This window comes from Vicugna pacos, chromosome 7 (assembly GCF_048564905.1).
Source record: "Vicugna pacos chromosome 7, VicPac4, whole genome shotgun sequence".
In the NCBI taxonomy this organism is placed as follows: domain Eukaryota; kingdom Metazoa; phylum Chordata; class Mammalia; order Artiodactyla; family Camelidae; genus Vicugna; species Vicugna pacos.
The window spans coordinates 85,564,539-85,590,191 of NC_132993.1; the positions used below are offsets into that span (position 1 = coordinate 85,564,539).

Sequence of the window (25,653 nt, forward strand, 5' to 3'; positions counted from 1 at the left end):
GATTTGGGGACATTCCCTTGGTTCTTACCTTCTTCCCTCTGATTCCTTTTGCCCCCTTTTCTCCTTGGGGGCCTGGATCACCATCTTCTCCCTTAAAAGAATCAAAAGTAGGACCTTGAGTGTAAAGAAAAATAACAAGTGCAAACAAATGACACATTCTGCATACTGGAGTGCCAGGTACTTAAAGATATCTTCTTACTTGTGCACCAGGGTAGCCAGGAAACCCAGGTTCACCCTAGTGTCAGAAATGAGATAAGGTCTTATTTAGTGTCATGTGATTAAGATCTTTCTTTGACATTCCTTGGTGGGGGGGAGGGAGAAGAAGCTATCATTGGAAATAGACTCAAAATAGGCACCAGAAAAAAAAAAAATTATCACGCAAATGTTTTCTTGAGTTACTCCCAAATGGACATATTGTATTTCAATTATCCAATGTAATTGAGTTTTACAAATTCTTCCTCCCTCCTTGATAATGAAACTTTCCTCTTAAGCATTTTTTAATCTACAGGTTTAAATAACCAGATGGATGATCCAATGGAAACCAAAGGGAAGGGAAGGGCCACCACACCGATTGCTGGGAGGCAGGTGCTCACTGTCAGACCAAAGACGGACTACAAAGCAAGTATTCACTCAACAAATATTCACTTAGCACCTACTCTGTGCCAGACACTCCTCTCGGCACTAGGAAGTCAGTGGTGAACAGACCAAAGACCCTGCTATCAGGGAACCGACCTGCTAGTGAGGAAGAAATGCACAGTCTGTCAGGGGGAGCTCAATGCTATTCAAGAAAAAGGACTAAGGAATAAAGAATGACACGGGTAGGGGCAAGGGGGGTAACTATTTTATATAAGGAGGTCAGGTAAAAGCTTTTTGTAAAGGTGGCATTTGGGTAAAGACCAGCATGAACTGAAGAAGCAAGCCAAGCAGATATCTGGGAAGAAGAGCATCCCGGGGGAGGAGAGAGGATGTGAAGACTGTGAACAAGGGTGTGAGTGTGTGCTGTGCTGGAGGAGCAGTGAAGCAGAATGAGGGGCAGGGGAGGGGCAGGAGGCAACGAAGTCAGAGAGCTCACGGAGGGGCCAGCTGACGTGGAGTCTTGTAGGCCATCTAACAGTGGGGCAACTCTGAGTGACATCAGAAGCCACAGCCAGGCTTCGAGTAAAAGAGAGACAGGATCTGACATGTTTAAAGGATGGCTCTGGTTCCTGCAAGGAGAGCTCACCATAGGAGGTGGGGGCAGAAGCAGGGGGAAAAGGTCGGTGGCTGTTGCCTTAATCCAGGTGGAAAATCACATTGGCTTGACTCAGAGGGTGGCAATGGCGGTGGTGAGATGTGGTGCAATGGTGGACAGACTGTGAAGACAGACTCACCATTTGTTGATGGATTAAGTGCAGCGGGTAAGAGAAAGAGACTTATTTAAGACGACAGAAGCATCTGTCTTGAGTAACTGGCAGGATGGAGTCTCCACTCCCTGAGATGAAGGAGCGAGGTGCTTTATTTAGGAACACTGCATTGTGCATTTAGGAGCACCATGCATTCTGTCTGGGGAAACTCAGTGGGGCATCCACATGGAGAAGACGGTGGTCTCAGAAAAGGAGTCCAAATTGTCCAGAAGAGGGAAATGGGGAGGGACATCTCAAAGAGAAGCAAGAGTATTTGCAAAGGTAAGACACGGACAAAAGGTCTGGCACACCCGGAGCTGGGGTGGGACCATCCGGCACAGATGGAAGATGAGGTAAGGAGTTTGGCTTTTAAATAAGGGAGAAATAAAATCAGCTTTTATTTTTTAAGGAGGGAACTATGGCAGCTATGAAATGTCATAAACAACCTATAGAAATGATTTCCGGCATATGCTTGGGTAATAACCCTTATTCTAGTAAAATAAAATAAAAACTCTGGTCCTTGGTTGAGAATTCTCTGAAAGGTAACCCTCACCTTTGTTCCTTTTCTTCCTGGACGTCCATATCCATCTGGGCCAGAAAGACCCTAAGAAAATAATACACAATGAATCGTAGAGTCATCCAGATCAATAATTGGTCAATAAAATCATCTGAACACAGATAAATCAGCAGCACAAAGAGGCAGGGGAGGCAGAATGGGCTTGGCGGAGGTTTATCCCACCTTTGTAGGATAAACTTTAGACTGCCTTCCTAGGGTTAGGAGGTGATAAGGGTTTAAAACTTTGAAAGACCATGAGATAAGTAAGCTTGTGTGGGTGTGTGCTTTAATTTTTAACCCCATCTTCAGCAAGATTCTGACCTCAGCAAGAGGCTACCTAGGTTGCAGGAAGCCAAATCATTGCACAAAAGTTCCCCTCGAGCTAAACCTGCTTTCTTTGTAGGATAAAGTAACAAAGGAAGAAGCTCGCAAGCTGATAGATCTCTAGGTATGAAGACAAATTTGGAGGGGAAAGGATAGAGGTAATGTCATTTAGTGAATAAGTGCTTATGATATAAACCCAGACAGACCTGAATTTTTATTCCACTTCCAACACTGATTACAGAAGTGACCTTGGGCAAGTTACTCAACCACTGTAAGTTTCAGTGTCCTCATCTGTTAATTGGGGATAATAATATCATCTAAGTATCAGGGTTTGGGGAAAGATTAAGTGAGATTGTGCATGGAAAGCATGATGCCAGGCACACAGACAGTACTTGTTAAGTGGCCCTGATTCTGCTGCTCACAGTGGCCGTAGTAACAGTGATGCTGGTGGGGGGTTAATGGTGGTGGTGATGGTGGTGGTGGAGGTGCAGATGGTTCACGGTGGTAGTGGTGATGGTGATGATGGTGTTGTTGACAGTGGAGGCAGTGGGGAGGGAAGTCAATGTGGTGATGTTCATAATTATGAAAACGTTGATCATACTGCTGGGATCCTTAGCATCCGAACATACAGACAGTGAGCATTTCATAATAAAGGGTGAATTCAGAAACCTTTGAGATATTTTTTGCCAAATGGACAAAGATGGCACCTACATCAAGTAGGTCAACTGAGAAGAAAGATTTTAAAATTTTAAGCCATAAAAATCAGTGCTATAACTAAAGGAGGAAAATGTGAACTATTAGAAAAGAAAGAAAACAAGATAAAGAAAATGGCCCAAAATAAATTATCTGCAGGGGGGAAAGGATGCAAATGATATTCAGTTGCTGTTATTCCAGCTTCTCTCTCACATGCCGTGTCCCCAGCACTGGCAGCCCCAGGTGCCCAAACCGAGCATTTTGGAGATGTCCCCTCTGATGTGACACCTTCAAGAAAGGCATTGCTGCTCAGTTTGTCTGGCCCAGGGAGAGGTCAGGACACAGAAGTTTGCATTGTTTTAAATCAGGATTCTTTATAAAGTTTAACAGTATTAAGGTCATCATCTGAGTTGAGTATAGATGCTAAACGTTATTTGCCACACTTGATAGTAATCCCATTCTTTCATTCTTTTCTTTCCCTTTCTGCATTAAAGTTTAAGTTTCTTAGGCCTGTTTTTTGTTTCCTCTCGTTGCTAACAACAGATGCAATTTCAGTGCTGAGTGCAGAACAACAGCAGGTCCTCCCTAATGAAAGAAATCTCAGAAATGTGAGCTGCAGGAAAGACAACATTATGCCCTATCATAAAGCTAATTCCCGTGAGGCAGCAAATTGGAAAGAGTCATGAAATAACTAACTTACTCTCGTGTTTGGAGAGATGACTGAGGTAAAAATGCATAGCCTGCAGACCATCCTTGGTCTCCAAAGACTCTTAAAATTTAAGTCTGCAACTCTGATTGGCTGTCTTATTTATTTCTCTGGGGGAAAAATATTGTTTCCTTGAACATTTCCGTATTCCTAAAGGCTCAAATGCTCCTAAGACATCTTGGTCTTCCAAAGAGAAGAGGGTCCTTGGAACTTCCCTCTTCGACAACATGCGAGAAGGCAGGATAAATTCCAAAGCATCTTTGGATTCTTTATTAATCTGAGGAGTTTGGGAGTCTCTGGACTGAGTGGATTCACAACAGCTCTAGTGATGGTCACATATTTGTAACCCCAAATATTCATCAAGAATATTAGAATTTTGTGTGAAGCAAGAACAAACAACAAAAAATTCGATCAGGAATCCAAAACAAAGACTGAAGGCTTACAGGTTGCCCTCTTGGTCCTTGTTGACCCAGTGGTCCTCTTTCTCCTGGAATACCACGTTCTTCCTTGTATGATGAAAAGTAAACACAAAATTAATTTTCTGCTGTGAGTTCATGCAATGATATGTCATTTTCCTCAGATATGTTGCAGTCACTCTTTTGAAGTCCTATTGGCATCATCCTACAGTCTAAGGTCAGTATCTTCCTCTAGACTTTGTTAAATACAGGTTAACTAGCAAATCTAGGAAAGATTTTGGTGCTGAAAATTAGCAAGCTCAGGTACGCAGTGCCAGTTACAAAATTTCACATTACCCTGGCTTTCTCTAGGGGTGCGTGTATGACTCTATATTTGAGTCCTTATGTTTATCTATCTATTGATGTGTCCTTGTCTACTAATCTATGTAACCCTCTATCTGTCCATCTTTCTGTATGTCTTGTCTATACATCTTCCCTTGTCTATATCCACCTATCCAGCTGTGAGGTAATGGACAGTCAGTATCGTTACCAATGACATCAGACACTCAAGCCAGAAATGATCTCATAATTCATAGAAGAGACCCCAAGCTGCAGTCAAGGAAAGGTGTGTTTTGTGACACTTACCTTCATTCCTCTTGGTCCGTCTTTTCCTTTGGAACCATTTGGCCCTGGAAGCCCAGCATTCCCCTGTAATGACACCACAACCCAAATTATCCGTAATGTTTTAGACAATTAATTTCATCTTCCAAAGTGCAACATATACACATGTAGCCTCTGAGCTGGGGGCTTGGGGCGGAGGAGCAGTGTTCTGAGCAAGAAGTCACCTCCCCCACATATCAAGAATGGGAGGGAGGATCTGGCTACCAGAGGGGAAGAACACCATCTGGCTAAGAGATTAGGAAGACAAATGCCTGGACTTTTAGTCACTCTGAATTAAAAATACGATCAAATGAGAATGAAAACAATACCATCGGTTATGAGGCTAGACATTTCCCGAACAAGAGAGAGGTGGCTCAGGCCTTCTTGGAGCTGCTGTTTGAGTCTCCAGGTACTCTAACCCCTGACTTACATCATGCTGCTCAGGTGTTTCAAGCTCTCTCAAATACTCCTTTGCCGCGCCTGATTGCCTGCCTCCATCTGATCTGACCCTTCCACGAGCCCCTGGAAACAGAGTGGGCGAGGCTCTCATCAGGCTCCAGAAAGAAAGACCCGAATTGGAGGCCAAGTTCAGCCACTTAAACGATCCAGATGAAGAGTCATTTCATCTCTTTGAGCCTCAGTTTCCTCATCTCTATAAAAGTAGGGTGATTTTAAGTAATGCTTCCTTATATGATTTTGAGGAAGACGTTAGTCATTTACACCCCTTTACACTACTGTTTTTCTCTTGAACTCTACATAAGGATAAGCCTGTGTCACACACCTTTGAGCCTCAAGCCCAATCTCATTAGTCAGTATATCCCCCAAACACCTAGAGTAGAAGGGGGACGGAGCTGGTGATCAAGGGCTACTTCCTTGAAACAGCTCTTTTTAGAAATTCCTGATGCCCACAGATCCCAGAACAAATGGGGTAGCCTTATGTTGTTTGCCCAGGAACATGCAGGTGCATGAACTGGCCCTTGGTAATGAGCAGCTATGTTGTAGCTGTCAGTGTCTCAAACCTACCTGAGCACCCAGTGAGCCTTTTTCTCCCAAAGTTCCTGGCGGTCCTTGCCTTCCTCTTGGTCCCTGGTCCACAGATGAAATTTAAATTCAACCAATTTTTATTGAGCTATTTCTTTTCCATGTACCACAAGACCATCTTGGATGCTGATGGAGGCACAAATGAAGGTGCTCTGACCCACCATGATCTCATTCATCACACTTGAATCAAGCAGCCTCATCACCCTGAAGCACCCACTCCCTCCAAACTCCCTCCATCAGGACACGAGTCCTCAGTATCTATATTTTTAACCTCCTCTCCAGCTGAATCTGACAAACACTAACAATTGCTTCCGTGTTTTAATTCACCCAACTAATTTTAAATCCTAAAAGGGGAATGAGAAAAGCTGTCAGGAAATTGATCTCCTTTGAGAAATCAACCTTTTCTTTCTCCACATAAAGGCTAAGGACAAGCGTTCACATTCTGATGTTATCAAGAGTCCAAACACATGGAAAAGTGGGCTAATCTCACTGTGCACCTTGCTAGGGGGTGTTCATTTTCTCCCCGATCTATTTTACTGTACTTACTTTACTGACTTTTTCTGCCACTTTAGATTTTCTCCCACTTTTCTGAGAGATGCTTTCCTCTGTGAAGGACTGACCGGGCTTCTCCATCCCTGGGTGAGGTTTTTTAATCACCATCCCATACCATCCGTAGTGGGAAGGTGAGAATCCAGGGGAGCTTTTACCGATTATCTCCCTCATGGTTCACGACATGACTTGCTCTCCTGTGTTCAGCCATACAATAAAGTGAACCCAAAGGAGAAACCCAGGACACAACAGTGGTGGGGGGGTCCACAGTTGAATTTGAATTGAGCCAGTGTTCAAGAGGAAAGCCGTAAGTATCTCTCAGCTCTTTCCCCCTAGGTTGTGGACACTATTTTCTACCATAAAATAAATACAATCGCATCTCTAATTACACTCTGATTTGATCCAGCTCTTTCTTCAGTACCTTTGTCAAGTGCCAAAACAGCAGAAACTTTCTTAAATGACCATCTGACACTCATAGGATTTTTAACGTTACGGAGAACGATTCAATGCATTAGTAAAATTTGTTGTTACAAAGTTTTTCCTTTTAAGGGTACTTGGAAATAATGTGGTTTAAAAAAAAATGTAGAAAGTGTCCCAGAATGGTTTACAGAATGACAGATTTGGGTTATGCTTAGGAGATTTCAAAGGAACTGGTTATCACTCCATAGTTTACAAGGCCCCACCGGACTGAATCCTTCAGGGTGAGACCCTGGCCTTCATGGTCTAAACGACCCAGCCTGTTTGCAAAGTGCCCTGTGTATACTGGCTACTCAGTAAACACTCTGCTGATTTTTCCTGCCAAATTGATTCCAATTTTAAAGAATTAAATCCTATTTGAGTAATTTGCACTCACAGCTTCAGAGGCAGTAATTCAGAGCACAGGCTTCATAACTAGACTGCCTGCGCCTGAACCTGGCCTCCATCACTTCCTAGCTGTGCGAGCTTGGCCAGTTTACCTCACTTTTCCAGCCCGCCCCCCTCCCCCGCCATTTCTCCCCTCTAAAACGAGGAAGATAAAACCTCCCCACTGAAGGCTTAAATGAGTTAAGATAAGTGTCTAGGGCCGTATCTAGGACACAACAAAAGCTCAATAAATATTAGCCATCGGCATTTAACCTCCCCAGAAAAGACGCTACATATTTTGCTTAGGGAGGCCCTGGCAGGGAGCATCGTAGAACATTCCAATACATGTTAAATTCCTATCAGAGAAGGTAAAATTTCAAACGAATATTGCTGAGCACTAAAAGCAAGTTCACTGATACAACCTGTGAGCCTGGATGGCCAAGCTCTCCTGGGTAACCTTGTTCGCTGGATTCTCCACCCCATACCCTGTCGAAAGGAAGAAAACTCAGTGAGTTCTCCAGGCATCTTCAGTGTTCCTGTTGAAGGCAGCCTTCCCTGCAAGAGGTCACTTGAAAGCCACAAGAGAAAGGCAAAATAATCTGAAGGTCTGCGCTCAGTCCTCTTAGGACACAGAATCAGGGAGGAGGTGTGTGAGGGGGGTCCCACTTATTTGCTTAGGACATTCTTATTGTCTTTTCCAGTCTCCTTCCAAACAGCTAGTTGTTTAAATATAAAAGCACTTTGTTTAAATAACCCAAACCCCCAATTTACACAATAACAGTTCCTAAAAGCCCATCCATCCCTTTTAAGGGCTAGATGGTCCCTGGTGTTAAGGACCTTTATCCCCTGTGAGGAAACTCAGAATGTCAAGCACAGCAGCAAGTGTGGCATTTGGGGACAAAGGCACACACAGCACACAAAGAAATAGCAGAAAACTGGCTTTAAAATCCTACAGATCCCTACAGCACTGAGCTAGCTCTCTAGGCACAGGGTGAGCTATTAAAATAATTCATCTGGTAACTGATTTAATTCCTCCCTCAAATTAATATTTCCATTTCTACAGAGAAGATACATATTCCAAGATTGAGGACAATACCTGTTTTGTGACCAGTGCTGCCTTCTTTTTCACACTGCTCACTGTTGACCAGGCTACTGATTAGTTGTAGATTTGCAAAGACAAGAAACCCTAAGCTCAGAACAAAGCAATACGTGGATCAAAGACTTGTGCTTCTTAAGTTTTTTAAACCATTCAGATAAATGGGAAGCTCTCCTACTAATCATTCCTGTTAAATTGTTCTATTCTTCAAGAGTTGATTTCTAGATTCGTAAGTGTGAGTCACATTTTAAAAGGCATGTAGCTAGACATTTTGAAATCGTTTGGAAGATGTGGGCCAATTTGCTCATCACATTAGTGACATTTGTAGTACAACAGATTGGAAAATGATGCGGCTCTGTACAGCAAAGTTCAGACTCTTTCACATTTATACTAGGGAAATCATTACAGCAAAGAAAAGCAAGAACAGAACAAAAGCCCTGTAATACAGCTTTTTCTTTTCATCACTGTCATATTTAAACAAATAGAAATTATCTAAATGTTCAATATTAGAATGGTTTAGTAAATCACTGTTCTTCAACAGAGTAGAATATAATGCATTAAAGTGATACTAGTAAGATTTGGAAACATAGAAAAGCAGAATATAAACTAGTATATACATTAAAAACAGCTCTTTATTATGTATGCAAATAAAGGAAACATACAAACAGGAAAATAATTGCAGGAGGGCGGTGGGTTTGTGCACATTTAAAAAATTAATGATATTCTTAATTTTATCTTAAGTAACAAAAAGTTTTCCCTTATTGCCAAATAATCTGTGCATTGATTTGTTTGCCATAGTACAATCTTTTCCATAAATAAGATCTTATTTAAAATTTCATTTTATTATGCACCTTGCAAAAACCAGCACATCTAATTTATACCCAATAACTTCCCAAGGTCAAGGGATACTGTAATCTGGAGTTCAGCACCTCTTTAAGCCACATTTTCCCAATAATACTGACTGATCTTTAGCAAGTTACAGCCTCAAAACTTAAATGAGTCCTATGACCACGGCTCCAACACTGGGTTAACTAGCAAACCACTGACTTGTTGGATAAACCTAGTTCACTCTAGAACCTGCAAGTAATTATAAATTTTCCTCTTATTAAAAACTCAAACTTGAATAGAAACAACAACAAACAACTACAGTGATTCTTGAAAAGAGCAAAAAGTACAGGGATTCATCAAGATTATGATGCATTAAAGGGAGAGGTTTTCTATTAAAGATGGCCATGGTCACACATTTTCCCCAGCTCCCAAAATGAAAGATTGTTGTTCAAAGTCTGTCCCCAGAAGACAACAGTGCAGAGGCCCAGAGAGCAATCAGCCCGGATTAGAGCAGGAGGACAGAGGGCTCAGGAAGGAGGAAACTAAGAAAAATAAACCTCACATGTTAGAATATATTGGGAGGTTAGCAGTTTTGTGGAAAACCTTTATGATTAACTAGTAATAGGCACCTGGGGAGAGAGGGTGACTCAAGGAATACAAAAGTGACGGATAAATATCACTTACAGCCATTTGTGATGTTTATCAGTCATCATCTGAATGATGAATTGATTTGACCAAAAGTAGAGAAAATAAGTGTATTATAAGGATGAGTTGAGGGGAAGTGTATGGAAGAGATGGACAGGTTAAGAAAAATCTTTGTTCTCCATCAGAAGAATTCAATAGAAAAACATTCAAAATGGAAAACAAAGAAATAGCAAAGTAAGCAATCTGACTTTAAATTTATGCACAGGCTGAGCTCTGGTTCAAATTAAATAAAAAGGAAAGACATAGGAGACGGAGTTCAGTTTAACAAACCAAAAATAACCAAGACCCAACTGGGCAGAGGACCCACTGCCGATGGCTAGTTAGATAAACCACACACAGGATTGCAAAAATATTAAATAATTCAAGAGTAAGAAATTCTTTCCACTGAGCCATTTAATTTCTCCAGAACTTAGCCTAGTCAAGTTGTAGTCTATTTCTTTCTGCCTTTTGGGGGCTAAAAACAATAGGCTACAATGATAGTTCAAGACATTATTTCACAAATGTTCAAACTGAATTAAAAGCATAAGAATCTATTTCAAGCCTCAACATTTTATGAGAAGTCATATTTTACTTAGTGTCAACAAAGATTGTTTGCATTTTTGAGACTTGAAATTTCTCAGTAGCCATGCTTTTCCAACATGTTTAGTTTGAAGACACAGGAGTCTCACCTTCTTTTGTTCTGAGGAGGTCACTGCCCACCCATCACACACACACACACACATACACTCAGCCATTCCCAGGCTCAGAAATGACATAAGTCAGTCTCTGACCTCTCCTCCACCCCTAAATCCTGAGAATGCTAGGGGGAAAAAAATACCAGCAGAGCAGGACCAAACCACATTAGAGAGGAGTCCACGTAACTCTCGTTTTGAACAAAAATTTCCAAGAGCATCTTGATCTTTGGATTTGAATCCTGTCTCCACCACTTACTTATTAGCTATGTGGTCTCTGACAACTAACTTCACTTTGCTAAACCTTTATTTCCTCTCTTATCCATAAAAAGTAACCAATGATGCTCATAACTCCTGGGGTTGTAGAAAGGTTACATGAGGTCATATAAATAAAGTGCTAGACAAATGCTTTGTAAAATATGATTCCCCTACAGAGATGCCCCACCCCACCCTCAGATAACACCCACCAACCCTTCTTCGGAAATTGTAACCGCTTGGTCTTTTCTCTTTATTTAGTGACTATGAGACCCCCTTATGCACCTGTAGTAAGTCCCACTTCTTTAAATGAAAAAGTCACTATTTCAGAGGTAAAAGCAATTCTTTAAGATGTTAGCTTATTTTCAATCTAGGTGAACTGTTACAGCAGGTTGGGGAGGGAGCAGAGAGGAACCATATAAACTTTCCCTTCTCCATGGAAACCTCTCAGGGATCACGCAGCCTCCATCAGCCCAACCAACACCTGCCTTGACCCCAGACAGAACTATTTACAGAAGCCATATGTGTGGAATAAGAAGTAACTCTTTCCAGAAAACACTGACCTTCAATCCTGGCAGACCTTGTCTTCCTCTTGGACCCTAAGGATAGAAGGAAAGTGGAGACCTTAGAGAAGGAAACAAGCCAGTTTTCACCCCAGCCTCTCTCTCTCTCCCACAAAAGCAGATAAAATACATCCAACAAGTGGCTATACCTACCTGAGGGCCAACACTTCCTGTTCCCCCGTGAGGTCCATCAATATTAGAACTTCCCTGACAAGAAAGAGGTAAAGTGATTGGTTTAGATAGCCACACATTTCCGAGTTTACCCTCTAGATATGGGCTGTCCCACACAGAAACCACTAACTAGCCTGTGGCTCTTAAATTTAAATTAACCTAAAGTAAGTTAAATATAAAATTTAGTTCCTTAGTTATAGTAGGTACATTTCAAGTGTTCAATAACCACAGGTGGCTGGTGGCTACCATATTGGACAGTACAGATACAGAACAGTTCTGTGATCTAGAAAATTTTGTTGGTCAGCATTCCTCTAGAAGCAAGTGGATTTAATTTGGTGTTCTGAAATATCCACATTGTGGGCATTTTCTCCCCAGATTGTTTGTTTGCTGAACAATATCCAGCAAGGGTTCACCATGCTGGGACAGTAGTCATATGTACTTGCCAAGAAGCCAGGTTTAATACTTGAAAAATGTGCAAAAGGAAACAGAAGACTGGTCTCTGCACATGTGGAGTGATGGGTAGACCAGACGGTGCAAGGGGAGGCTATTCAGTCATGATGGGGACCCTTCCTAGAGCTCTCACCTATTTAAGGTCTGAAGTGGGAAAATAAGTGGTGTCCAGAGAAAACCAAACTGAGTCCACATTTCAGGAGAATGGAAAAAAACATCTTGGGTCCCAAATAGGGATATTTTAGATAATTACTCAGTGAAGTTGCATGCTAACTCAGTAAGAATCCATAAATTGGCAAAGAATATGAAATACAGAAACATACAAAACAGAAACAGATTCACAGACATAGTAAACAATTTTATGATTAATGGGGGAAAGAGGGTGGGAAGGGATAAATTTGGGAGTTTGAGATTTGCAAAGGTTAACCACCATATATGAAAATAGAGTAAAAAACAAGTTTCTGCTGTACAGCACAGGGAACTGTATTCAATACCTTGTAATAACCTTTAATGAAAGACATATGAAAATGAATATATGTGTATATATATACATGACTGGGACATGATGATGTACACCAGAAATCAATACATTGTAACTGACTGTACTTCAATTAAAAAAAAAATTTTAATACAGAAACAAAAACAATTTGTGCAAAGCTATTCTTCTGTTATTTACAACAGATCAAATTCTGATACAATCTAAATATTCCATGAAGTGAGAGATGTGTTAATTACATTATGGTAGAAATGCTTTTGTAATCACATAAAAACAATCAAAAACTATATTTATCAGAAGTTTATAAAGTAGAAAAAAATTGTGCTATCATGTTGTTCTTTCCAAGTATGCTAAATTTTGTAAGTAAATAATTTATCCAGATAAGGAGAAAGACAAAATGGTGATTCCTCATTTTTTATATTGTTGTAGAACATTTCTTAATAAGCTCATGGGATCCTCATCTGAATGTCTCAGGGAGAGTAACTTTGCCATCAACAAGTTAGGAAGGTCTAGTAAGCTGATGGTTTTCTTAGTCACTGGAACTCCTGAATTTTTTTCTCTACATTTTACATTTCTGTACTCTCAAATATCTGTGGTGTTACTTTTATAATCAGAATTTTTACAGTGAAGTAGATTTTATGAGGGAGAAGGCTTTAGGTAAAACACTCACAATTTGTCCAGATGTAATAAAGATTCTTTCTTAAAATGGTTATCATTTTCTCATTTCAACAGTAAGTAATTTATTTGCAGCCAACATAGTAAAGAAATTATTTGGGCAGATGCTAGAATCATTGGGTAAAAGATGGTTGGTAAATAAGAACTATGCAGTCTCAGGGTGTCATCTTCCAAATTAATCACTGGACAGAGGGAAAAGTATGTTCACAGTGGATGAATCTGGTGGACACCATCTTAATCAGATGACAAAATTAATGCACCAATAATGAGGGAGACTGGCAGTGTCCCACCTGGTGACTGAGAACGGTCCAGCATTGATTAATCTCCTTTCACAAATGCTAACCTGAATCTAGCCATGAGGAAACAATCAGGTAAATTCTAATTGAGGGATGCTGGTGTACTGGTCTAGATCATCAATGTCATGTGAACAAACAAATAACTGGGCAATGGTTGTGACCAAGACAATGAAATGCACCACATAATCCTTGACTGGGTCCCGGGACAACAATAAAAATAGTTGTAAAGGGCATTATTGAGGCAAGTGTGGAAATCTGAATGTGGGCTGTATATTAGAAAAACATTTTGCATTGATACAAAAATTTTTCAAATGTGATGACTGTATTTTGCTTGTATAGGAGAATGCCTTTGTTCCAATTAGTCCTCAAATGACTCAGCAAGATATGTACATATATTACCCATGTATTTGTACAGAGAGACGAAAAGCGGGGTCAGTGGTAACAATTGGTGTCCATTACACTTGTCTTGAAACTACAAATTTTTTTGCAGGTTTCAAATTTTTCAAAATAAAAAGTTGAGGTAAAATGTAGAACAGGTTCATCACATACTATTTCAACAATTCAGAGAACAAGGTTAAAGAAAATAAATGCACTTCTGGCTGTTTATCCTTCTAGGAAAAATAGATACGGGTATCTTCTACCCATTTGGACCCCTTGTGGAGTACAGAGTTTTGTAATCTGGTTTTTTTCACTTAATATCATACCATGAATGTTTTCCTTGTTAGAAATAGTCTTCTAAATTATTTTTCATGGCTTAATAATATTTTATCGTGTTGGTACACCATCATTTATACGAACAATCCCTTTTCATTGAACACGTAGGCTTTGCAGTGATTAAAAATCATCACCTTGACCATCTTTGGAGTTAAAACCTTGTTTGATCCATGATATGTTTCTGGATAAATTTTTAGAGCTGGGAAGACTGGGTCAAAGGATGTGCACATGTTAAGTCATGGCAGGCACAGTTGGCGACCATGCAACAAACCCTCCCCTTTCTTCCTTGCTGACAAAAATCTCAGTTTTGTTTGGTGCAACAACATGCCCCACTCTAAGGGCTGAGTTACAACAGGTCGAAGCCAATCATGACAATCTCATCTCTTCTGTCAGAGACGTGCTTTCTCTGGTGCTCTTAAAATGGGGTGAGGGTGGGTGGGGAGCCCAGGACCCAGCCAATGAGCCAAATGAGCTATAAACAGAGTATTGCTGGGAGTGCCCTGATGAAGGCAAGCCCCTCTCCTGCTGCCATTTCATGTAACAGTGGAGATGAAATCCTTAATGCCCAGCCCAAGAACCACACTGCAGATGGCACCCTGGAAAGAAGGAGCTGAGCCCCTGATGACATCACTGGGTTTTGATGACATCACTGGGTTTTGATACACCGCTGAGCTCATGTACCAAACCTGCCCCCACCTGGATTATCAAACACATTTATCAGCTAAAGCCTGCCAGTCAGGCTTTCTGTCACTTGCATATTAAAAAACACAAACAAAAAACGGCTGTTCTAACTGACATATGTTGACTGATTGCCTTCCACAAAGGTTGTATTGCTTTTCATTCTCCCGGAAGTGTGAAGCCGTCACTGGTTTCCCATCCCTTCCCCAAATTCTAGGCATAGAATAAAGTTCCTCTGTGGTTTGAAAGACGGCTTCATCAGGGCCCCTTCTCCAACCAGGTTACAGTCAATCTGCTCTTTGGTAAAACCGAGGAAAGACTGACCCCTAGGGGGCTCTCGTCTCAAAGCACCTAACAGGCTAGGCCGTCAGCATGCACCGGCTGCAGGCTTGTGGAACTGGCAGGAGTGACTTCCATCATCCAAATCTACGCAAAGAACCCTTAGTTAGGAGCCTTCTTTGAGCTCAGCATGGGAGTAGCGAGCACAGGAAAGGAAAATGCATCATGACGTGGCGCTGTTTCAGGTACCTTTTTGCCTGTACGCACAATTCAGGCATCCGGTGTTCAAGGTTAACCCTTTAGCTAAAGTCAGCAATGGACACCTCAGACACCTCGGAAAGCTGTGAGCAGGAGGGTCCCCCCGGTGCCGAGACGGATGCAGCAGCGGACAGTTTGTCTAGAGACCTGAGTTCCTTTCCAGCAGTGAAACCATGAGCAAATCACAGCTGATACAGATCAAGACCTTTCTTGCCATGATAACCACTGACTCCTGGAAACTTTGAAATGGTTTCTCTACTAGTCCCACCCTGCGGATGAGGAAACTGGGGCCGGGATGGGTTCAGGGTGGCTGCCCTGCTGTTCCCTTAGCTCAATCCCATAGCTGATTGAGGCAATTCACATGGCTCTCTGATCTCAACTCACCAAAGAAAATCCTCACAGTTGGTCCAAAACAACTGTAATCGACAACAGGATGAGAAATTCTTGCAGCAAGTCATGACGATTTTCTCACATAGCTGTGTAATAATGATCTTGTTACAAACTGGACTTTATTCAGAACCTGGGCGTATATAAAATGGTTGCGAACTAGCCAAAATTCATGAAGGAGAATGGATGTCCTAAGGTTTTTGTCAAAGGATGCAAATAGGAGTTCTAAGCAAACGGAAGTTCCTCTACAGTTGTGAACATTTTGCTATGCACACCCCATTCCTGGAAACTGGGAAGGATGAACTCTGTGGATGGAGGTACCTGGGTTATTTCAGTCATTATTCAGAATCTTGCATTTTAATGTCTTGGGAGTAAAAATCTAAAAATACCTTTCAACAAATCGGTCTCTGTCAAGATAGCAAGTCTTTTTCCTTCTGTGATGACTCTTATCACAATGCTTCTAGTATTTAGAACTAGACAAAGATCTTCTCTTTAAAAATGGATGGTACCCCATACACATCAATTGACAGTTGCCATGACAGAAAGCAAGCCAGCGGGGTGATGACCCTGAGCATTTTTTAAATCGAGGCATCATTATAAAATTGGAGAATTTTAAAACTGAAAGGGCTTAGGCATCATTGAGTCCCATATTTTCAATTCGGAGATGAGGAAACCAAGGACAAAAGAGGTAAAGTAAATTACTAATGCTGTGGGAGGTAAGATCTGTACAAAAAAATAATAATAAACCAGGAGACAAAAATGCTAGGACAAGGATATAAGTAGAGATTAGCATTCAGAGCTCCTGTTCCCATGGACAGTGGAGACCATACATTTTCACTGTGGTTTTCTCTGCTGATCCAACCTGAATGCCCACGACTCCTGCCCCAGCCAGCATCTGCTCCCAGGGCACCAGTATCCCCAGAGGGAGGGAGACCTTCTTACCTAGTGTCCATGCCTCCCTTTTTCCCCCTTGGGGCCTTGGGTGAATCTATGAATTCCAGGATCTCCCTGGGAAAATAAAAGGTTGCTTAGCTCAAATGGGTAGGAAAATTATGATTATTAAAAAAGAAAAGGCACCAAAGTGGACCCTTTCAGTTGTCTGAGCCTGCTCAGTATTCCAAATACCCAGTGCAGTTAAAATTCTAAACACTTTAAGAGCCCAAACGTTGTATAAGATGGACTTCCTTTCAAATCTCCTATTGGTCACAATACTAAGACAGGCTGAACAGATGCCTCATTAATGAATTATTCATTGTCCTCTGCCTTTGTGCCCAAGCAAACAATTCACAGTCCCTGGATTAGAGCAGCAGAAATCCCTGAAGCCCCACTACTCACAAAATCTCCCCTCTCCTCTCCATGCTCACCAGGTCATCCAGGTGGCCCAGGCAAGCCCTTAAATCAAATTTTTAAAAAGTGTCACTTTTTAAAATCATCTATTGCCTAAAGGGAAATGGCAAATGAGATTCAAATTAAAAGAGCAATGTAGTACGTGAACTTTAAAGCATTAGCTGCCAAAGAGATGAGGTTGAGACACAGAAAAGAACATACTTTTATTGGAAATCTGGGATACACTTGGCCTTATATGTGCATTGCCTCACAATTCAAGAATTAACCTGCTACATATGAGGAAACTGAGGCTCAGAGAAGTCAGACCCTGTCCCCCTACCACCAATACCCTGGATCTTTTCACAACTTCCTGATGCTCCTACACAGAAATACACGTAAGGAAAAGAAGGCTTTCTCCATCAGTACTAGCAGCGCAAGATCTTATGAAAAAGAGAAGAAAAGAGAGAGAAATGCTTCTGGAGCTCCTGACTGCTACAGGCAGGGAACCAGAGAGGTGGAGGAACTTGCCATTAGACTATGACATGAAAAGCAAATGGTTGCTTCTCTTAAAACCTGCTGTTAGATACACATGACTGTATCTAAAATAGATAAACACAAGGTCCTACTGTATAGCACAGGAAACTACATTCAATACCCTGTAATAACATATAACGGAAAAGAATATAAAAAGAAAAAAATATATGTGTATGCATATGTACAAATGAATCACTTTGCTGTACTCTTAAAGCTAACATTGTAAGTCAACTACAATTCAATAAAAAAAAATGTTTGTTAAACCTTGCTGTTAGTGGTACCACCTCTGTGCCATAGTTCCTACAGAATCACAGAATTGGGGAGAGCCCCCCCATGCAGGAGCCTTCCTCGGATGATGTTATGTACCTGGTTCTGGAGGGTACACACCACGCCCTGAGAATAGTAAAGTGGGGCCCCCTCTGAAATCTGACTCTCAGACACACAGGAAATGGGATGTTCTCTGGTTTCCACACGAAGTCACCTCATAATGTCACTGGAGACCTTTCTTCACGTCTTCCCCGGTCTGATACAATGGTAAGAAGGAATTAGTTAATTCTAAATTTTAATCCTGCTGTTTAATTGACAACCAAGGCAAATTTCTTTGACTTCTCAGTTCAAAACAATTTTCTCATCGGTGAAATAGACATACTTATCTTATAGGGCTGTTACAGGGATTCAATGGAATAGTAAATTAAAATGCTGAGTACAGGGCCTGACATATGGTGCCTATTATGTTTTGTCCAACATATAGTCCTTCCTTTTTCTGACCCAGACACTGGCTTCCAGAGTAATCTTCCAAATCTGTAGCTTTGAACACATGTCTTACTTGCTTAGAAACTTTCAACAGCACCTGGTGACTCAGCAGAAAAGAACAAAACCCTTAAAACATGGCATTAAACCGGTTCCGACTTGCCCTTCCAGACTGTCCTCCCACTCTTTATACTTTTGATCTCACCCTCCACTTCTGTTGAAGTGGAATCTTTGTTTGTCCAAAACCACTCTGAGTTCTTTTAATCTAAGCCTTTTCTTTTTCTTAACCTGGAATACTGTGTGTGTGTGTGTGTGTCTCTCACAGAAGTCTCAGTGGAGAATGTCTTGATTTCCTGTGTTCCCTGGGAATGCCTGAGTCTTCTCCACCCTGAGCACATTCTCAAATGCCACAGGACCTCAGTAGGGAAGGCTGGTCTCACATCCCCTTCCTCCTCCCTCACCATCTTTTAAATTTCATTCCATCATTACTCCCTCACTGAAGCCTTCCTGACTGCACAGGCTGGATCAGATCCCAGTGCCATTTCCCTGCCTTTCATGTACTTATCTCAGCAGTAATCTTACACCTATTTCCATGATTATTTCATTAATATCCGTTTCACCCCATAGAGGCAAATCCTGAGAAACAGAACTTATGCCTATTTTGGTCCCCATTCTACAGTCTTCCCTAAATTACAATACATGCTCAGTGAATTTTGTTGACTGATTGGATGGAGAAAGGCCACTCTACCTGAGATTCCTCTCCAAGTCACTGGGCTCCCATTGATTCTTTATTTGTACCATTCTTACAGCCTTTTTCTTATCCTATCTTGTATTAGAGTTATTCCTGTACAAATCTTATCTCCTGCACCAGCAAACCAGCTCTTTATTGGTCATAACCTTGACTCATTTACTTCTGAACCCTTCTCTGTGTCCGCCAAAATGCCCTACAGCTAGGAAGCACTTGACAGGCGTTTACTGAGTTCAACTAATTTTGGTGGAAACTGAAGGCTCTCCAGTCTTGAAGGGAATGTAGCGTGCTCCACCTTCTCCAAAATCTGACCCACAAACTGCAGGTTGGAAATTAAACCTCAATAAAGAGTCATGTCTTGCGACTCTCTGTTTCATGTATCAGGAAATCAATCCATGCCTAAGGGTAAAAACATTGCTCTAATTCCATAGGGGTAATAGAAACATACGTAAATAAATTTAACCCTCTTTATCTAATCCAGTGAATCAACAGAAGCTGATTACAGTGCTGTGTCAAGTTGGATCCTTCAGGCTGGAATCCATCATCAGTTAGTAATGTCTACATGGGCATGGGAAGGGAAATTGATAAGTAATGTCTGCCTGGGCACAGGAAGGGGGAGTTGCAGTACATACACCAGGAACCTGCCCTCCCTCACATGGAGAGAGTGACCAGCACAGTGCACAGTCGCAGTCAAGCAGATAGTCCAAACAATGGACACTGGGAGATGCAGAGAAGGGGGAGGTCACTACAGACTGACATGGTCAAGGAGGGCATCATTAGGATGAAAGAGAGGAGGTGGAAACTGAAGGAAAGGTGAGGTTCAAGTAAACACTGAAGATGGATGCAGGGGAAAGGCGTTCCTGGATGAAGTACTGAGTGAGGGTGAGACACAGAGCTTGGCATGCAGAAGGAATCTCCAGGGGACAGTGAGGAGCCCAGTTTGACTGGGAAGGACACTTTTGGACTGAGATTAGTGAAGAATGTGGTTGAAAGGCCTTGCGTGTCAGACTACATCACTGGTGACAGGAAGCCATGAAAAGCTTGAGCAAAAGGGAATGATGCCCATGATAAAGCACAAAAAGTTAAGTAAGCTGGTTCCCATGACCCATTTCACTATCAGCAGAGTCAGGCCTTAAGTAGAAGTTCCAAAGACTAATCTAATATTTATCACCCTTTCACTCCCAACCCAGTACTAGTGCTACCAGACGACGCTTTCCCAGAGCTTAGAAATAAGCTATCCAGGTCAGTTTCTGCAGCAGGAATCTGAGAGATGTGGGAGAAGAATCTTCTCACACTTTACCCGATTTCCCATTTCCTTTTCCTCCAGATGACCCTGGGACTCCACGATCACCCTAGAAAAAAACAAAGAAATACAAAAAGAATCTGTATTACATAAGTCACACACACCAGGAAATTTTTTCACATAGTTTCACATTCTAGCCAAGAGTAGAAAGTTCTAAATCTGACTATGTGGCAGACTATATGCCCTGAACAATCTTCCCTTCAAAAAACAATTTAAAATCCAAATAACAAATTAAATTACATCTTACATGCATCCATGAGCTGATAAAGAAAAAGAGAGATGCTTAGAGTTTAGACAAAGAGAAAGCAGGAATCTAGAAGAGTCACAGCTATTGGCTGCCGGAGGACTCCTGATCACTCTGGACATGTGTGGTGTGAAAACCCACAAGGTGATCACTCATTTTAAAGTGGTCCCAGGAGGCAGTGCCACCAAGTATGTGGCAGAAGCAAACAACCTCCACTCAGTGGCTTCTCACAGATAAAGTTCCATCAAAAATGAGTGTCAATCAAAAGTTACAACACATAGGAGGTAGACACCATGAGGGAGAAGCCAGCAGATCCAACAGACAACAAATTAGACTTATAATGACTATAGATTTTGCAATTATCACAATGTAAAATAAATATCTTTAATCATTTAAATAACTCAAAAAATGAGCTAAGGAAAAAAAAGCATCTATATTTTAAAAAAGGGTGGGGGGCAAGCAGATTTGAGAAAGAATCAAACAGAACTTCTTGAAGTGAAATTAGAATAAATGAAATCAAAACTCCAATCAGCAGGTTAATGGCACATTAAACATTTAACATAAGGATTGGTGAACTAGAAACTGAAGAAGTTATTCCGAATGCAGCACAGAAAGATAAAGAAATAGAAAATATGAAAGAAAGGCTAAGAGACATTGAGGATAAAGTGAGAAGGTCTCCAAATTTCTAATTAGACTTCCAGAAGGAGATACGAGAGAAAGTGGGAAAGATTAAAATTTCAAAATGATCATCTGCTAAGGATTTTCCAAAACCTGGAGACACAAATGCTCCGATTCAAAAGCTTACTAAGTCCCAAATAGGATAAGTGAGAAGAAATTCATGCCTAGAACACCATATTGAAACTGCAGAAAACGAGAAACAAAGGAAAGCTGTAAAGCAGCCTGAGATTTTTTTCAAAGATTGCTAACAAAGGGACAACAGTTCCTTGACGGATAACTTCTTAAAAGCAAAGATGAAAGTCAGCCAGGAGAGGATGAAATTAATTTCCAAAGTGCTGAGAGAAAATAATTGTATACCCAAGAGTGATCTTTCAAGAAAAATGGTGAAATCATGAAATTGTCAGAGTAAAAAAAAACAAGGAGCATTTACAACCTTCATCAAAGAAAAATATCTACAAGTTGTATTTTAGGCAAAAGAAGCATATGATCTTTTCACGTTCCTTTGAAGGCATCAGTGATTAATAAATGCGATGGTAAAGCTAGGTAAGTACTGATTAAATAAAGCAATCATTATAACAATGTCCAGTTACTAGAATTAACAAAAGTAAAAGGTGAAAATAAAACTCCGACAGCAACATGTGATATGAGAGCTAAGTTTATAGGTTCCTTGTCTTTTGAACACAAGAACAAACACACAAATTAACTTTAGACATTGGTGAGCACGCATGTTTATTTAAATTTCCAGACTAGTTGTGAGAAACATGGAGAGTATTAATTGCAAACTCATGAGGGTGGGGATAGCTGGGGAAATAGAATGAGAAACTGTCTGTACCTGTTCTCCATCCAAGCCGTCAAGACCCTCCTCACCAGGGCTGCCCTGTGGAGCAAAGGAAGATGAGGACATTAGGGACCAGAGGACCAGGTATCCCTGGTTACTGCTTGCATGTTAATTTCCTTGCTAATATTATTCTCAGAAGGTAGAAGAATCTAGGTCTTCCAAACAACACTTATATTCGGCATTCAAGTATTAAAAAAAATGTTAAAAAAAAATAAAAAAATAAATAAAAATAAAGCTTGCTGTAAAAAGCAGTGATTATTTTCTTCCTGAAATGGATATTAGCAATATATACTGTTTTTCCTGACAGTTTCAGATGCTAAAGAAAAATAGAAGAAAAAAAGAAATTCATATTTTGAATGGATAGAAAGGCTTCCTTTTAAAGTTTTACACTGGGACAAGCATGGTAACTCTCACCGGACCGAATGAAACATTTCTCACTGGTTGTCTACGATGGTCCTTGTGTCACTGACCTTTTTTTTTTTTTTAATGTAAAAAGACTGGCAAAGAGAGGAGGGTATAGCTCAGTGGTAGAGGGCATGCCCAAGCATGCACGAGGTCCTGGGTTCAATCCCAGTACCTTCATTAGAAAAATAAATGAATAAATAAACACCCCTATTTATCCTCCCCCAACAAAATAAATAAGTAAATAAAAAGACTGGTAAACATGCCTGAATTCATCTGCATAATGGAAACTCCAAAGATCACAGATTAAGCAGGAATTAAATGAGTGTGTTTGGACGTGTGTGCATTTGGAAAGACTTATGACTTAAAAAAAGAAAAAAAGACTTCTTTAGAGAAGAGCTGAAAAGCTGGGGCTGACTACGATAAGAGTAAGAACTGGCCGCGGCATTGTGCTACCCCATCAAGCTTTCCATCGCTTTCAAATCACAGGCTCGTTGTTTTACCAACCAACTCAAAAGGACAGAGAATCTATTTATTATAAAGCATCTTCTGAAGAAAAAACAAAAAGATTCAGAGTGTTGCAAGCAGAATAAAATGCATTTTACACACGTGGGGTGGTCGATGTACTCCTACTGGCCACATGAGGAAATCAAGTTTCAGGCATTTTTGTTTTAGCCAAAGGACAGCTGATTTTAGTGAATGAAAATACACATAGGAAACTCTAGGACTAAATCCCGTGCTACATTTGGCACAGGACATAGTGGTCCCAGGAGACCTGATAAATGAGATCCATCAGCCCTTGTCTGATCCATTCATCACTTGGTATTCATTCCCTAGGATAATGCGGGGAACATAGCGGGTACCTAATACATGTTTGTTGAATGAATGAATGAATGAATGGGCAAATGGGTACTTGGCTTCTGAATCTGGATGTAAAGCCACTCCCTGCTGCACCAGCACCTTACCAGCCCTGTCCTGCATCCCTCTCCCACGTGATACCTCACGTGACCAAACCCTCCTGAACATACCTTGAATTCAGGACCAACTCTTTCAGATAAACATGATAATCTTGTGGCTCCATCATTGTAGTCAGCAAGGCTTGAAATTTATCTTATAGATCCAGATTCAAACCTGAAATACTTACCTTACAGACAGCCATTCATTAGCATGACAGTTTGGCTGTTAACACCACCTGACACATCTATCCCCAAGTATTAAGCCCCTTTGCTGATTACTCAAGCAAAGGAAAAAATCAGTGAACTTGATGTTGTGTTTCCCAAAGAAGCCACCCCCAGTTTGAGAATAAGGAAGACCACTCACCTTTTCTCCAGAAAATCCTCTTGCTCCCTAAAATTCAAAACAAATAAAAACAACTGAGCTTGAATGACACTTTTAAGCCACTGTTTCATTTAGGAAACCATATGTTCCCTAATTTCAAGAAACTGCAATTTTGATACACACATTACTATATATAAAATAGATAAACAACAAGAAACTACTGTCTAGCACAGGGAACTATAGTCAATTTCTTGTAATAACACACAGTGGAAAAGAATCTGAAATATATATATGTATGTATGACTGAATCACTTTGCTGTACAGCTGAAATTAACACTGTAAATCAACTACACTTCAATTGAGAATAAAATTTTAAAAAAAGATACTGCAAGTTTTGGATCAAAATGGAGATTTCTTCTCTAGTGACCATATGGACATCACTGATTACTACCACTCCCCTGCACCATGATGTGGAGAAAAGTGCACCTTGTAACTCCTCCCACAGTAGGGGGAGAGCCAGAAACAGCAGTAACCTGTAGTTTATGACAACAATCATACTCTTCCAAACAAAAATGGGAATACAGAGTCACAAGCATGCAAAGGCTTCCGGGAACAATAAGACAAAGTAATTGAAAGACAAACTTGGTAGAAGATACAGAATATGGTCACTGTGATCAGAAGAACTCCAGAGGACTCTGAAGCTGGCTGTAAAAATAATTCTCTGGCCTTATTAAAGGACATTCTCTAATCCTAGAAGGTTAAGAGACATTTAAATCAACCACTAAAAAAGGGTTTCCCACTCATGATCCCTAAATTTGGCTTTTAATTTATTTGTTTGTTTGTTTGCTTGTTTGTTTGTTTTAATGGAAGCACTGGGGATTGAACCCAGGACCTTGTGCTTGTTAAGCACAAAGTCTACCACTGAGCCTTTAAAATCTCATTGTTCTCAAGCCCAGCTTCCAACTGCCACCTCTGTGGGTCTCCTCCTGAGGGCTTTTCCTGGTATCGGAAGTCTGTCCACACACGAGACCGGCCAGAAGTGCTGGGGTACCAGTGTCCCCTGGGAGCAGCCCTCAACTAATGCCCAATGGGATCTGGTGCACACATACCCCCGCTCCCTCCCCCTGGGGGTGAGTTGTGCTCACTGCCCCCACTGCTTCTCAGCAGGATTAAGCTCTATCCACCCACAGTGTAATCAAATAATAATGCACTCTTTTTAGGCCACCTTCCCTTCTAACTTCTCTACTCCCCTACTTGGGTTTACTGTGACCCCCAGCCCCACCCCCCAAATAAACACTAGATTTTGCACTGGATGCCTTTCCTCGGGCTCCACTGCTCCACTCCCTCAGTCTGAGAAAGAGCTGAAACACCAGAACTATGCTGAAGAATTAAGATTTTCCTCAAACTCCAGAGACAGGGAAAGATCTCCACAGCTTGAGGCCACACTCACCTTGGGTCCTCTCCTGCCCCAGCATCCATCCTCACCTCGGAGTCCAGGAAGACTTTGGGGACCTCTTTCTCCCTGTGGAGTAAAGATACACATGGAGACAGTCAAGCAACAACCTCTGTCCCCATCCAACCAATTCCAGCCAGCAATGAGCAACTGTCAGAACGGGTAAAATAACAACATGGTCCTTGCAATCACTTTTACATCCTCAAAGACGTGGTTGGATGACCTGCAAGGCAATCAGAATGTTCACCCATCAACTGCCCACACTGATGACTCCAAATCACACGAATCTGAACTCTCTCTATGTTCAATCAATTCAGTCAAGGCACATGAGCAAAAACTTAAGCATTCAAATCAAACAGAAGTTGTCTCTGAACATTTCCTTCAGGCAGCTAAAACTGGATGAAGGTTTCCTCATGGCTCCACAAAGA

General features: G+C 41.1%; 1 protein-coding gene across 13 annotated transcripts in view; it reads right to left on the reverse strand.

The window, feature by feature from the left end:
* The window catches only part of LOC140697485 (uncharacterized), a 59,608-nt gene that overhangs the window by 8,754 nt on the left and 25,201 nt on the right, over nucleotides 1–25,653 (reverse strand). For 9 of the 13 annotated variants that reach the window (XM_072965324.1, XM_072965325.1, XM_072965334.1 and 6 more), the window contains 13 exons: nucleotides 25,223–25,294; nucleotides 23,815–23,841; nucleotides 22,087–22,131; nucleotides 20,330–20,381; nucleotides 11,421–11,474; nucleotides 11,268–11,303; nucleotides 7,572–7,635; nucleotides 5,740–5,802; nucleotides 5,147–5,238; nucleotides 4,702–4,764; nucleotides 4,105–4,167; nucleotides 1,936–1,986; nucleotides 29–91 (listed from right to left, as the gene is read on the reverse strand). In XM_072965324.1, coding sequence (XP_072821425.1) covers nucleotides 29–91; nucleotides 1,936–1,986; nucleotides 4,105–4,167; nucleotides 4,702–4,764; nucleotides 5,147–5,238; nucleotides 5,740–5,802; nucleotides 7,572–7,635; nucleotides 11,268–11,303; nucleotides 11,421–11,474; nucleotides 20,330–20,381; nucleotides 22,087–22,131; nucleotides 23,815–23,841; nucleotides 25,223–25,294 — 745 coding nt within the window. Of the gene's footprint in view, nucleotides 1–28; nucleotides 92–1,935; nucleotides 1,987–4,104; nucleotides 4,168–4,701; nucleotides 4,765–5,146; nucleotides 5,239–5,739; nucleotides 5,803–7,571; nucleotides 7,636–11,267; nucleotides 11,304–11,420; nucleotides 11,475–15,668; nucleotides 15,755–16,613; nucleotides 16,680–17,897; nucleotides 18,008–20,329; nucleotides 20,382–22,086; nucleotides 22,132–23,814; nucleotides 23,842–25,222; nucleotides 25,295–25,653 lie in introns of those variants that run through there. The other 4 variants (XM_072965326.1, XM_072965327.1, XM_072965336.1 and 1 more) reach the window with 4 other exon arrangements.